Genomic DNA, 16028 nt, shown 5'->3' on the forward strand with positions numbered 1-16028 from the left:
TTAAGAATATGATAAGTAAGTATTAATCTTTAAAAAAGGAAACCATGTTTGAATTATTCAAGAATATTGGTCACATTGACCGACAGTAAAATATATTTTATAGGATGGAATAAAAGCAAGGTGTTAGGTATTATCCAAGAAACGATATTATTAGTATTAATACTGATGTTTCAACCGATTTAATAAATTTATTTCAAGGGATGATGGGAATATAGTGGAAAGTGATTATGGGGTAGTTACTAGCTAGTATTTAACTAGCAAAATTGTGGATAGCCGTACATATACAATTATGAATCATTCCGGTTGGATATTTAACTATCTAATTATTCACGTGTCCTCTTTAAATTACATCTATAAAAAAGGTAAATTTTTAAAAACTTGTAATAAATAAAGAGATAAATGAATTATGTAGATGAAATTTAAAGAATTAAAAGAAATGTTTAGCAATTAGCTGTTGACTGTTAGCCTTTTTACTTGGCTCGTTTGACTAGCTGAAAATATTGACTGTTTTTGTTGGCTTTTTTGAAATTAGCTGAAAAGCTAGCTATTTGCGGAGATGTTTGGTAAATTTAAGTATTGGCTGTTAGCTATTTATAAGAGAAAAGTGGACCAAAGAACCAAAAGTCAACTAAAAAATCTAGCTGGAGCAGCTTTTTCATTTAGGCTTAAAAGTCAGCTTTTCAACGGCTTACAAACACGTTTTTTTGGCTGTTTGACCAACCAACAAGTCAAAAACCAAAAGCCAACAAAAAAAAGCTAAGAACCAAACACCCAAAAATGTATAGATGAGATTAAAAAAAGTGATAGGCAATTATCATGCAAATTAAATGAGACGAACCAAAATAAAAAATAAACCAAAGACAGCATTTGTATAAATTGTTATTAGTAAATTATAATATAACTTGTTAAGAAAATGCAGAGAAAATTTTAAAACACTACTTATTTCAAAACGCTACAAATATACTAGATCTACCATTGCCTTACAGGAAACCGTCCCTAAATTTTACAGGGCTTACCTAAGGGCAACTCTAGGTGAAATAATGTTTTAAAAACTGCTTTTTTTTTTGGAAGGTATAAACTGCTACTTCACTGTATTTTTAAAATAAAAACTAACGGAGTATAAATACATGAACACGAGTAATAGGCAATAAATTGAATTATTCATGACAATTTTTCCAAATTAAAGAGCTTTTAATGTGCAAATATTCCCAAGTTTTTACTTTATTTATGCTATAATTCACATTCAATGTGCATAATATTTGGTGAGTTCCTTTTGTGAGAAATGTAGCAATCACAGAGATAAGAAACCTGCAACGTGCACACACAAATACACAGACATGAATGGTGTGCATATAACTTGCAGTCTTGCACCCTCCAAAGCAGTTAGATGGGCGCAGGAAAGATCCAATAATTTGTCCGTCATCTTGATTTTGCTACATATACTATTTTAGTCTTTTTACGTGATTTACTATAATACCTCTTTCGAGTTTGGACATAACTCCACGTCACCACCTATAATTACTCCGCTAAATCCCACCTACCATACGTTCACACCCGACTGAATACCTACTTTCTATAAGCAAACTCGGTCGGGGACAGAGGAGTAACTAGTAAGCAATAGCTCTTTGGTTACCTACCCACTGCCCATTACCCACCAAACAATACTATAAAAATTAGGATAAACGGCAACTCCGCTATTAGGAAATGTTCAATATTCATAGAAAACAATGTCAAAAACTTGAGCAATATTAGCTCTTTAACATCAAAGAGACGACCAGGTTTCAGGCCCAAGAGATCTTTCAACACATCCTAAAGCAAAATTGACCACCAACATACAACTGTCTCAATACAAGTTAGTCAAGTGAAGGAAAGTGGCTCCCTGGAACTCCAGTATATAGCTCTGCCCAAGAGATCCTCGGTTTAACATCTTCCATGCTAGCTTCTGCAACAATATTTAGGCATAATATTAGCCTACGAAATTGATGCTTTTAAAATGCAGCATCTAATATAGAGAAACAGGTTCAAATGCTTTAATCATACCTACGGATTATACCACTTACTAATCAACTAACATGTTTCACTTCTTATAAGCAGAACAGACATGACAAGAAATAAAAAAAGACTTAACGTTTATGGCCCATTTGGTTCGGTGAATTTAAAAAAGCATTAGAAATGGCCCCTTAGATTTCCTTGGTGTTTGTATCTACTTTTTTGTATTCTCCTTTCCTATTTTTTCTTCAGTTTCCTCCAATGTGCTCCACCATATCCTCACCCCACCGCCACACCCACTGCAAAACTCCTATTCATGACAAATCCTATGATCCCTACTTATCAACAAAAGCAAGAGCACTCAACCATCTCCACTACTCATACTTAATCCTGCCATCTCCTTGATTAGCACCTCTAATGACCAACCTCACGACATTCCACAATTACCAACATTTTCCAAAATTTCAGCTATCAAATTTGACCACGATTAGTGATTTATCTTTCATCACAATCACACCCACTCTCTAATACTGTTTGTACTATTTGCAAGAGTTTCCAAAGAATGTATACTTTGAGAACAGTTGAAATGCGTCATGGTAGATGCTAGACAGAAAAAGGCAAAAAAATTGCTGAAGGGCTTATGCCTGTCGAAGATTCACAGTGGAAAAGAAGCAGGTTTTGTGTCCTTTTAGTAAGAAACCAAAGTACCAAACAGTAGGAGAGGGGCGTGTATCTCATACATCACCTAAGTCAAACTAAAACACCGATTCCCCAAATTAGTTGTGCAAATAAACAACCCCATAGAGTGCAGGTGAAGTAATCAGTTGTGCAAATAAACAACCCCATAGAGTGCAGGTGAAGTAATAAAAGTTCGACAAAATTAGTAACTCAAAATATAAAAGTAAGTGATACGAGAACCACCAAGGAAAAAGCTCGCATCTAGTAAGTTAACCAGTACTCAATGTTCAAGGATAAGCCAAAAACATTAAAAATAAAGCTCAAAGCCTATACGAAGTAAAATGAAGCTTCTATCTTCTTCAAAGAAAAAGGCCGTGATAAAAGTTAACAAAAAAGGTGAGGGGTTCACAGACTATCAGACTCTTATTCAATCAACACAAACAAATAACACAAGGGCCAAGGCTAAAGAAACATACAAAAAATTAACTCGACAACACCACTAGTCTTGCAGCTAGACATCATAATTTTCCACTATACAAGTAACAAAATTACAAAGGAAAACATCTCCCCTTAACATGCTTGGAACGTTGAAGTAACACAAACATAGATTCTAAAATCACTTGTAGTACGATCATTCATTAATCAGTATGCTTCTAATTAAAAATTTTACACTACACTAAAAATTGAACCCACTATTTAACTAAAGTCGCATTTCAATGACATATGAATCATATTTAAATACTCCCTTCGTCCCTTTAAGATTGGCTACATGCACCTTTTGTTGGTTTTTTAAGTTTTAGTATAAAGCAATAGTGAGACTAAAACACTGATGGCTAGAAGAAGACGTGGATGAGAGGAAGAGAAATAATGGCTTTGTGGACAAGTTTAGGAGACAGAAATTATAAACTACTGCCAAAAATGAAATATCCTAAAAACTTGGGGAGACCGCCAAAAACATAAAACGTAACCAACTCAAAGGATCAAAGCTAATAACTTTAGTTATACTTGATGATTTCCAACAATTTCAATCCTATCAAGCATTCATGCTCCAAAGTCTTAACATGAACCAAGGTCCATGATGATTGTTCATTATTCATGACATTGACAAACCTAAACAACATTTTGCTATTTACATTTTTGTTCATCACCCGCATTAGGGCACAACTAATTCTTTCAATTATTTAGAAATATGGGTAACATTTTCATTAATTAACCAATCAACAATAGCAATACTTTCAATTCATTACCACTAAATTCTACATAGATTCAAAAACAATCAAACACAATATACACCACTAATGAACCATTCCAAATAAAATGAAAAGTATAAAGTACCTTAGATGTTGCTGGGGTACATCATTACCCTAACCTTATCACCCTACAGACAAACAACAAAAATAATCAACTCTCCATCAAAAAATACCAGTGAAATTAAATTAAAAAAAAAAAATAGAAAATCAGATTAAAACAATACCATTGATTTAGGGGGAAGGTTGGACTTAAACTTAGCACGAACAACACCGCTATTACCATGAGGCCTACAAACCTTGCCCCAAATACATCTGTAATGAGAACCATTCTTCTTGGTATTAGCCTTGTAAATGTAAGCCAATTTCTTTCCCAAATACCAAGCAACTTCGTCTTGGGTATTAACTCCCTCGATCTGAATTAAAGATGTGTTCGGGTACTGATTCGATTTTGACCTAATTTTACAATTCAAAACAAAACAAATTAAAACACACATAAATCTTTTGAATCTAAGTAAAAATAAAAAGTGCCCGTTTCAATTAAATGTGAAAGAAATCTGAGTTTACCTTTTGTAGCCAAGAATTGAGCCCCTGACATAGAGTCTAACGCGCTCTCCTTGACGACCCTTCACCATTTTTAATTTTCGGGCTGTTGGGAGAAGGGAAGCGAAACAGGGCTGCAATATCAAGAGGATACAATTTACTCAGTATGAAGAGGATACAATTTAAGTATGAACTTGTCTAAAACCCTAATTTACTTTGTATTTTCTCACCTTTGCTAATTTGATTTTTTTTTTTTTTTTTTTACATTTTAGTGGTAGGTACAAAATATTGAAGCTGACGTTGACTTTTTGTTATCTTCTTTCACCTGACCTTTGATTTTAAGCAGACTTTTAGGTTGATGACTATAATGATCGATGATTAAGACGATCCAACTAATTATTATATATAATTTAAATATTAAAACTGCAAATATTAAATTGAATTGAAATTATGCATAATAAATTTTACTAGTATTAAATTGAATTGATATTAATGATTCTAAAAGCTATATTTAAAAGCTAAATATTAATTTATATCACTTAACGTGGGCAACATTTATCAATCCAATGCATTCAACCAATATAAAATGAAGTAGAGTAACTATATGTCTATATCAATTGGTTATCAATCTAATTGTTTGTTGTATCATCATTGTCAATCACTTTAAAAGCATTTGCTATGGTATTGCCGTATTGGTCATGTATTTGACTTATTTCACAAATTTATGTTACATGTTTAAAACACGTTTTTAATGAAACAATTATAAATTAAATTAAATAAATTATAAAACAATTATAAATCTTATTTCACAATTTTTATTGAGGTTATAAATTTTCATTTAAAACACGTTTCTAATGAAACAATAATAATTTAAATTAAATAATTCAATTAAGTAATTATAAAATTATTTTTACACTTCAAATACATTATATTAAATTTAAACTGTTTATAGTATGAATTCGTCTCAATTTAAATGAACTCACATAATAATTACTCATATTTAAAATTACCATCCACATAGACCACATTCCACATTCAATGATAGACCTTCATTTTGTGAGCCCAACCTCTACTTTAGGTATTATGTCCAAATCATGGTACTCATTAAGGTCATCCCCAACTTTGTGAGCCCACAAACTACATTATTGAAACAATTTATAGAAAATTTATGAGTTTGGCAATTTTATATAATTAGGATTAGGAATGAAATAAAAAGTGATCCTAGTTATACACCTATAGCTATAGGTAATAGGCCTACTTAATAACGTGATAAGTTAAATGGATCCACTTAATCACATGACATAATCCATTTAAGTCTAATCATATATATCATGAATAGAAAAAAATGTGTATTGATATCAAAATAATTTTTAGCTACAAAACAAATGTAGTTTAATGAGGATTTGTTTGACAATTTTTTTACTCTTTTATGGGATATTATCATATAACTATATAAGTTGCAGAGATATTTTTAGATATTGTGGATATTTCCAAAATATATAATACTCAAATTTCATAATTGTCAATATACAATATTAAAATTATCATAAATTTTTATATGGGACAGTTTTATCGTGAGACGTGCCTCATATTTGGGTTGAATAGCCCAATGATAGAAACTTTTAGCATTATGAGCATTTTGTATGAGGCACATTTCATAATGAGACGGTTTCATACAAGGAAAAAGTCTAGTATGGACTTAGCTCACACTAATATTAGCGTGGACTAATATTTACACTCCCCCCTCTACTCTTATACTCTTACACTCCACCCTACTCTTACCCGCTCCACTCCACTCTTAAAAAATAAAAAAAATTCAAAAAAATTTAAATAAAAAAAATAAAAAATTAAAAAATTAAAAATTAAAATTAAAAAAAAAATTAAAAATTAAAAATTTAAAAATAAAAAATTTAAAATTTTTAATTAAAATTAAAATTTATAAAAATAAAAATTAAAAAATTAAAATTTTAAAAATTAAAAAATTTAAATAAAAAAATTTAAATTAAAATTAAACAAAACAAAATAAAATTATTTTTTTTCAAAAAGTTTTTTTTTTTTCAATTACTTTGCAGTATGTAATAAATAATGAGGAGAGTAATGAGAGTAGGGATAGGAGTGTTAAAACTTGATCCACACTATTTTAGTGTGCACCATGTCCACACAAGAGTTTCTACTCATACAAGAGGTGTTTGACAAGTATTTAATATGATTATAGTTAATGTAGAATATAATTTAATACGTAAAATCTTATTTAACATCATTGTTGCCTGAATATAAAGGTCTAATATAAAATAATAAAACCAAAAACATAAAACTATAATATTCATACAATATGCTCCACATACAACTAAAGAAAACAAGAATTATAATTGACGAGCCAAAGATGATCAAATGTCAAGTGAGTAATAATGTGTATATATATTAGTTGAATTAATTCGAATCCTTTTCCAATGTTCACTATCTTACTTTACTTTTTCGTCATATTGGCGATATTGCTATATTTTAACTAAAAGACTATCACATAAAAGAGAAAAATATATATTAGAGTCTTAAAGCGTAAAATTATTTATCTAAGTATGTCGAGATAAAAAAAAAAAAAAAAAAAAAAACATTGTATTTGTGGAAAAATAGTAGTAATGAGATTCCATATTCATTTCTACATCATTTTCTCCCATAAAATATATGCATTAGGCTACAATTATGCACATGACTCTAAATTAGTGACATAATATTATTGTGTAGTGAATTTCCAAATTTGGGTCCTCATAAATCAGCAAAGAGATGGTAATGTTTCGAATCAACAGCAATTAGTCTCAAAGCAGCAAAAAAGGCAGCTAAAGCCATACAAGAAAAGAAAATGATATTAATCCATAGCCATATTTTCATCGAGATGCTTAGCTTGTTCTTTCTCGCCCTGTAATACATGTGATTCGCTAGTATGAAGGTGAGCGGAAATGTACTGATCGCTCCGGTTAGGCTCATGAAATCTCCTAGGAACGGTAGAACTGCTGACACAAATGTGTTTATTGCTAGGTAACCTCCCCTTATTACCACTCGAAATCCCAAGTTTTTCGGGTTTAATGCACTTCCTGTAATCCCGAACCTTGTGTCTAAGTACTCGTACATTGGACTTGCGAAAATCTGAACATATCAAGGCACAAAAACGAAAGGAACATCAAACAGACGATCAAAACCAATTCAGCGTGCAGGCTGATCTGCTCGTATTGATCATGTTTCCTGCATCGGAGGCCTTGCGGCCTGATCAGCTTGTACTGATCATAAGAAAAATCGAAAAGTGAAGGCAGAGAAGTGAACTATACATGTAATGCAATGACTGTTTGGAGGAACGCGCAGATATTAGCCAAGGCCTTCAACCAGACAGGGCCATGAACGTTGTTCAGCAAATACGGGTCTGTTTTGTTCCCATACGCCCAATAACCGATGAAAACAATAGAATACATTGGTACAACTCCGACTGTGAACTGAAAATACAGGGCCTTCATCATGTTTTCGACTACTGGTTTTCTGACTGTTGCCTGTTTTCGGGAATAAATGGCACAAAACTTGTCAGAAAAACAGGGTTTATACTTGGTTTTTGAGTAGTTTTGCAGTAAGAAGAATTGCACACCTGAATCTCAGGAAGCATTCCTGTGTTAAATGCAAAAACTAGATTAGCCGCGGCTCCTACGGTTGTGAATACTTTGCCTCTTTCGTCTGGCGTGCTGTAATCTCTTGGAGGGGAATTAATTCCTGTAAAATCATATACCGAATTTTAGAGACGAAAGCTGAGAAAATGCGTTCTTTGATAACTAACTCGACTAAAACTTAAACCGATGATTGGAGATTGGCGGCATAGTGTTATATATTCTACCACATCCCTGAGACAAGAGACTTTTTTGGGCTAAAAGTGTGGATGCAACACATATTCTCCTTAGTTATAGCTTGCGCTAAATAGTCCACTTAATATGAGGGGTGGAGATGAGATTTCAATTCGTGACTTCTTGTCACTTTGGGGTCTGATATCAAAGAACCCACTTACTAAAATCTTAAGTTGATGGTTTGAGGCTTGTAGCCGTAGGATATGTTTTAATACATCAGACCCCAAATCATGCCAACTTATGGGGTAATAGAAATGTTGTGGGTCTAAGATGTATGACCTAAACTTAACTTTTCCATATGTGCAAGTTTACTTAATTTCAGCAAAATAAGGAAACTTTTGTTGCGAAGTTACCAACAAAAACTAATTCAAAGACAAAAACTAAAAATCTTACCACCAGGAATGTTGCATCAACCAATCCTGCAACTGATCTAAGAAGAATATCAAAATTATCATGTCTAATACAGAATGAGCTTAAGCAATCATGCAAATAGTACTTGTATGAACAAATTCTTCACTACATAATTGGACTTGTTTATTCCTTTCCTTAAACTTTCAAATGTTCAACAGAACCAACAACGCCAAACCCTTAATCCCAAAAGATTGGGGTCGGCTATAGAATCCAAAAGATCAGTTCCAGTAGTCGTTCACGTGAATGTTCAACCGGTTTTCATCCAATAGATAAGTTCCTTTGGTCGTTAACATAAATGTTCAACAGATTTTCATCTCAGTTCCATTAGACGTTCACATGAATGTTCAACAGATTTTCATCCAAAATATCAGTTTAATAGTCGTTCACATAAATGTTGAATGGGTTTTCATCCAATAGATCAATTTCAGTAGTTTTGTTCACATGAATGTTCACTATTCCATAGGAAAAATGGTAAAGAAAAGAAATGGAATTTGGCATTACCATCTTTAAGTGAAAGAGCAATAGCTATAAGAATATAAATAAGACCGAAGGACGTTGAAACTCCAAGCCAAATTCTCAAAGCAGACAAATGAGGGATTCCTATGGCAAACAATCCACATACAAACCCAGATATAATTATGCAATATGGAAGCTTCAATGTGCCAGCATCCGAGAACAGAGTATAAGCAGCCTGCACATAACATATTTGTATGATCAATATCAGATTATGACAATACATGAAGCACAAAACAATTTTAAAGATTATGATCATAGTTTTATATGTCCAATTCATGTCAGGTTTGGGTCAAAAGTTTTCTGATAAGTTGTTTGAGTTCAGGGGCGGAGCTGTTAGTGGAAAAACATCAGACACAATCACACAAACCCACCCCTAAAAATTTGTAAAAATCTACCATATATGAACATGAGGATTTTGGTCTATAAATTATTGTAATTTTACGTTTGAATCACAATACTTGTTCATTCCGCAGTCAAAATAATATTCTCTATTTTACCCCTAGTTTATTATCCACTCATCACATCATTAAATGGGTAGAGTAGACAAAAATACACTAAAAAGTGATTTTTCTTAATTCTTATATCGCCATCTAAAAGTGCAAATAATTCAAAACATGAGGTAGTATAATTGTTCAACATATGATAATTTTTGAGTACTAAAACTTTCATATCTTTTTGTGACGTGAATATGAAAATTTTCCAACCCCCCTCATTTAAGATTATGACTTCCCTTCTAGAATCATAGACAGTTTTAAGTTTTAGTCTTTAATCTATGTAGTATCCCAGCTTACTTGGTTTCGAATTATAATCGACTATATTGAAATAACTCATTAAATCATGTACAACTTTCCCACCTAGGGTCTATCAGAAACAAACTTCGTTTGTGTAATTCCGGCCCAAAAATTTACCTAGGCGGAATCATGACATTGAAGTAACAAAATGTCGTAAAAAAATTCAAAACTCAGGCTATTGTATATGACCTTAATAGAAGAACCAGCCAAGATAATAAATCCAGTATTGATCATAAAAAGATTGATATACTGTAAAGCCCATGTAAGTGAATATGCACTATGCCCTGCCAAACAAAAATTCAATCATAAGATGCTTTATTTTCCCAAAAAAAAATATTTTTAAAATAAAAAATATTAGAAATAAAAATTGAAACCATAAATATATCCTGCAAGATCTCTGTATCTGATATGTCTTCTTCCTCCATGTTCATGAAGATTGGCAACAAGAGAATTAGCATAGAGAGAAATTCCAGTAGCTGCAAGTAAACCAAGAACACCAGGTATCCATCCAAGTGGAAGCATGATTGCCCCTGAATATCCCAGTACATATGCACTGTTTATCCCAGTCGTTAAAACAAACCCAGCTTGCAGCCATGAATCTATCCCAACAAAAAACATAAAATATTAAAGTTAGAAATTAATCATTTGACTGGCCATTTTTAGTATTTATGTGATATTCAAAAAGTACTTTTTAGCAACAAGTATTGGTACAATGAGTGTGTATACTTCAATCTAACCAACCGTATTAAGGGACTCCCACGTGAGATGGGGTGAAAGTCGGATGTACCTTAGACTTATTAGTGATAACACTTAATAAAGAAGTTGTTTCTGATTAACATCGGTGTCTATATGAAAATTAATAAAAATATCAACTCTCCAAATTAAAATAAATTAAAAGTGGACTGAAAAACTGTTTAATAGAATCTAAAAGATTCAAAACTAAAAAAAATTAATAGGAATAGCTTTTTCTTCACTTTTGGCTCAAAACCAACAACCAAAAATTTACTTTTACCAAATATTTTTGGTTACTATAATATTTTAAATCAAAAAGATGTTTTACACAACTATTTTTAAAAGTAGTGGCTTAAACATATTTTAGCATAATTTACGTATTGATAGCATTTCGTACCATTTTTTTTTGACATATAGCTTATAGCTATTCCCAAAAAAAACAAACAACCACTAACCCCATAGTCCATAGTTAATATTCAAAAATTTTCAAAATTTTTTCTCATACATCGATATAAAAATCAAATAATTTATATTGTGAATTTTCAAAAATTCTAAAAAGTTAATATTCAGAAAATATATATCAAGACAAATCTATCAAGATTCACATGAATCTAAATTTTCTTATAGTTCGATGAAAAATCATAATAAAAATTTGACAATAAAATTCATAAAATTCTATTTAAAAAAAACATATAAAACAGAGGGAGTAGTAGTCATAAGCTACTTCAATCAACAATATTTTGTACACTTAAATTTGTTCAATATGCGTTAATACAACTTTTTAAAATATCATATTATTGTTACTAGTTTTTAATTATACATAATTGAATATATTAAATTTCAAGTAAATTGAATAGCATAAAAATAAATAATATGAACAAAGGAGTATTTAATAGGAGTATCATAATCCATAATTAGAGATTATTATTGAATAGATCCTGAATTTGACAACTTTTTACAATTTGACTCAAGTCAAAAAAAATTATATTATAAATAAATAATGATTTCATCATCACACAAGCAAGTATTATTAATAATAAGTTTTATTTTTTAATAAGAATTGCAAAGTTAATAATTAGAATAGCTTTTATTAATTTTAATTTGAAAAAATTAACAAGTTTTACAAGTTGACTAATTACAACTACTAGTTAATTAACCAAACATACTTAAATTTGTGTCAACTAGAACTAAGTCTAACGTAAGAGACGAATGACATAAAACACTACTTCTGCCATTTAGTTTAATTGTTTATTAAGGCTAGTATTTATTAATTATACTTAATTTACATTGATTTTTGAATATTAAATTAAATTAAATTAAAGAGCATCTTGTTGAATTCGTTTTTAACTCATTTTAATCCATTTTTTGGTTATTTAAGCTCATTAAATCATCAATATGGCTTGGTTTGGTGTCACATAAGTCATTACCAAAGTCATTTTATTTAATGATTCAATATAGTTCAAAATTATTTTTTTACAATTGGCAAGTATTTTTTTAAAGAAACCTAATAATCATCGATAAAAACGATCAAATACATAAAAATTTCCTTAAAATGACGTTAGTTATAATAATAACTTAATTCTAACATTTCAGTTAAATGCCACTAATTTATTAAACAAAACCCCACTTGTAGACCCAGAAAAACTCTCAAACACCCATAGACCCGGATCAAAAACCCATTAAAACGGAACAATAATTTACCAGAAGAAAATGACATCTCAACCCCTTTCCCCAAGACAAAAAAAAAAATTAAAAAAATCTACAAAAAAATAAAAAATAAAAAAAAGAAAAAGAAACAACAGAAAAAATACCAGTACTAATTTGATGGGCAGTTTCTGGAATAACAATTGGTTGATTAGATTTGGAATCACCATTAACAGTGGGAAGAGAAGAATTATGATCTGGGTCATAAGAAGACATTGATATTGATGATGAAGAAAAAGATGAAGATTTAGATTGAGTATTATTAGGAATATGTGATGAGGAGAATAAGAAAGATGTTGTTTCTTCTTCTTCTTCATCCAAATGGTTTGGGATAGTTGCCTTTATATACTCCATTGGTGAATATTAATCCACTTTTTTAGTCTTATTTCTTAAAAAAAGAATATTAAAATTCTTTCCAAAAAAAGTATTATATTTTATTACCCTTTTAGAATGATTTTTTGGGAAATTAAAAATATTATATGATTTTTTTTGAGATTTGTGATAGGGGATAAAGGGTATAAAACGATTGGATTTTTAGGATCGGAATTTGGAAATTGAGGTAGTGTTTGTGTAGAAAATGAACTTTTGTAGTAGAGACGGGGTCCTTTTGGATTTTTTTTGTTCTTTAATATATTGATGGTACATTTATTGATAAAAAAAAAGTTTTACATAATTTATATCTAATATTCACTCCAATTCGGCACTAACATATCATTTATTTTTCGGACACTATTAATCTTTTACTTTTAATTTGTATTTTATTATTAATCTATAAGTTAAAACATAGTCAAGTGGGATCTTATTTGATATGTCTCATTGTAGAGATTATTTATATCAAATTTTTATAATTTTTAATTATGCATAATAAAAAATATTAAAGATTGAATAAGTGTATAAAATAAATGAGACATTTACATGTATAAAATCTTAAAATCATATAATAACAATATCTAAACTTAAGAAATTACGATCGTTGTAGATATGGTTAGGTATAGCTCTACAAGACTGAAGACATCATGTAAGTAAACTCATTTGGTAAGAATTACTCAATTAAGCTTGTTTGAGGTGGAGTAGTCTTCACACGGTAACACTCTTGGGTATTTATGATAAATGTAGATAGTAAAAAAATTGTGCCGGAAAAAGTTTTTACGGCCCGTTTGGTTGATGGTAATGTAGTAATAGGAATGAAATGTTGTAATGGCAATAATAATGAAGGAATAGATATGAGAATTGGTAATGAACATTCTTTTGTTTGGTGTGCATGACTAAAGAATGGTAATGGAAGATAATATTCCATTGATTGCATTTGGTTGTTTGTATTAAAAAATGGTAATGACTCTTAGTTTCATTATTGTATATTTGTATCTAAAAGCATTATTGTATCTAAATTATTCTATCTAATGATTCTTTTTTTAATAATAATATTTTTTTGGATAATTACATACATTACCTTATTTTATTACCACAGTAATACTTCATTACCATTACAGCCTAATACTAGGTTGTTTGATGGTAATAAAAATGACTCTTTTTGGTAATTTTATTACCTTATTTATTACCATCCATTACCATTGAAGGCATCCAAACAACCAAATTTTTTATTACTTGATTTTATTACCATTACCGCCTTTTAATACCATGTACCAAACGGGCTGTTAGTGTTGTGAATATGGTCTACAACATCCATTTGTATGTATCCACTTTTGGCCCAAGTGTGGTTATAGTGTTGCATAGTATAGGTTGGGTTAAAATTAATCAATAAAAAAGGTTTAAGTCTTATTTTTTTTAATATATCTAATTTCAATTTAAATATCTTACTGTGAAATCTAAATTAACCTTAAGCAGTTTGACCTATCCTTGCTCCGGTTTTTAATCAAGATTTATGCATGATTAATTTTAAACATATATATATATAAATATTGGATCAAATAAATAGGATCTTAAAATGAGAAGGGTGAGAAAGATTTTTATTTGATTTTGTTTGGTTAATATATATATATATATATATATATATATATATATATATATATATATATATATATATATAAAGGATATTATGTTATAAAATAATAACATTTTAAAAATTATTTCATAATTTTCTTTCTGTGTAACATAGTTACTTTTACAATTATGAGTTTTTCGCTCAATCGTGATCATAGATTTTTTTTATTTTAGTGAAATCAAGGGTGTAAAGTCCTTCTTATCCTTCTCATTTTCCACCCCTTTTCAATGGATCCCTCCCATATATATATATATATATATATATATATATATATATGCACGCGCGCTATTAAAGGTAGTAATCTCATTATTTTCAATCGCTATTCACTCATATTAAAATATAGTCATGTGAGATTTTGTTTGAGAAGGAAGTATTAATTAAGTTGTAAATTCAAGATATATAATATCATAGTTAGTCACTTAGTCTGATAGTCATATAATAAATGCCAAGTATTTCCACTTTTGATATCGTTAATCTGACCCTTAATTTACGCGTCTTAGATTTTGTTAACAATGTGTCTTATTTACCTATGTTTTTTGGATGTATTAATAATTATCATCAATAAGTATGTATTTATAATTATTCATCAATAAGTATGTATTTATAATTATTCATCAATAAGTATATATTTATAATTATTCATCAATAAGTGAGTTAATCCTTGAGAGTTGGGACAAATGGATATAATATGCGATGTATATATGTATCAATCAATCAATAATCAATAAAATAAAATATATTAATGAAGAAAAAACTAGGGACACTTGTCACATTCTCATTAAAAAAATTTTCACTTATTTTCTATTATTAATACGGAAATTTTTGATACTTCACTTTATATTTTAGAAAACAATTAACACATTAAAATATGTAATATTTTTTGATTGACTATATATAATAATCAATAAAATATACTAATAAATAAACAACTAGGGACACTTGTCACATTCTCATTAAAAAATTTTCTGCCTATTTTCTATCATTAACATGAAAATTTTTTATACTTGACTTCATATTTAAGAAAACACATTAAAATATGTAATATTTGTTCATTGACTATAAATATATGTGATATATTGATATATTATATTTTTTTCTTATGTAAACCTATAATTTTTTTTTATCCCAAATCATAAAAAATAAAAACTTGATTCATTAAAGCATTATTAAAACTGAAGTGATTCAACCAAAAAAGGACAAAAATATAATATTAATTTTCTATTTTCATAAACACATTCTTATGTCTTAAGCTCAAAAATTATATTATAGTAGTATGCTATATTCAATTTATATATTTTATGATTCATTTAAAATTTTTTAATAATTAATCATACATGATAAAAATCTACAAATTAAATTAAAATATATTATATTGATGGAAAATTTTTAATCTTTTAATGATGAAATCATAAATAAAAATAATTTTTTAATAATAAATAGAGTATTTTATTGTATGTTAAAATTGCAGTAATTAATATTTAATACTAAATTATTAACTGACATTTCTTGACTTAGTTGAATTTTATCAATATAGCTT

The 16028-nt window shown here is 29.3% G+C and overlaps 2 protein-coding genes across 2 annotated transcripts; both read right to left on the reverse strand.

The window, feature by feature from the left end:
* Positions 1 to 1697: 1697 nt before the first annotated feature.
* Positions 1698 to 4693, reverse strand: LOC130803532 (60S ribosomal protein L35a-3). The gene is made up of 4 exons (XM_057667685.1): positions 4482 to 4693; positions 4142 to 4370; positions 4003 to 4045; positions 1698 to 1942 (listed from the first exon to the last, which is right to left on the reverse strand). The coding sequence occupies exons 1-3, from the start codon at positions 4547 to 4549 to the stop codon at positions 4004 to 4006; spliced, it is 339 nt and encodes a 112-aa protein (XP_057523668.1). The 5' UTR covers positions 4550 to 4693; the 3' UTR covers positions 1698 to 1942; position 4003.
* Positions 4694 to 7164: 2471 nt separating this feature from the next.
* On the reverse strand, positions 7165 to 13126 carry LOC130803533 (proline transporter 3-like). Its single transcript, XM_057667686.1, has 7 exons — positions 12597 to 13126; positions 10428 to 10652; positions 10243 to 10337; positions 9248 to 9437; positions 8086 to 8207; positions 7778 to 7993; positions 7165 to 7598 (listed from the first exon to the last, which is right to left on the reverse strand). Exons 1-7 carry the CDS (start codon positions 12841 to 12843, stop codon positions 7221 to 7223), a joined length of 1473 nt encoding a protein of 490 aa, XP_057523669.1. The 5' UTR covers positions 12844 to 13126; the 3' UTR covers positions 7165 to 7220.
* Between the last annotated feature and the right edge of the window lie 2902 nt (positions 13127 to 16028).

This window comes from Amaranthus tricolor, chromosome 17 (genome assembly GCF_026212465.1).
Source record: "Amaranthus tricolor cultivar Red isolate AtriRed21 chromosome 17, ASM2621246v1, whole genome shotgun sequence".
In the NCBI taxonomy this organism is placed as follows: domain Eukaryota; kingdom Viridiplantae; phylum Streptophyta; class Magnoliopsida; order Caryophyllales; family Amaranthaceae; genus Amaranthus; species Amaranthus tricolor.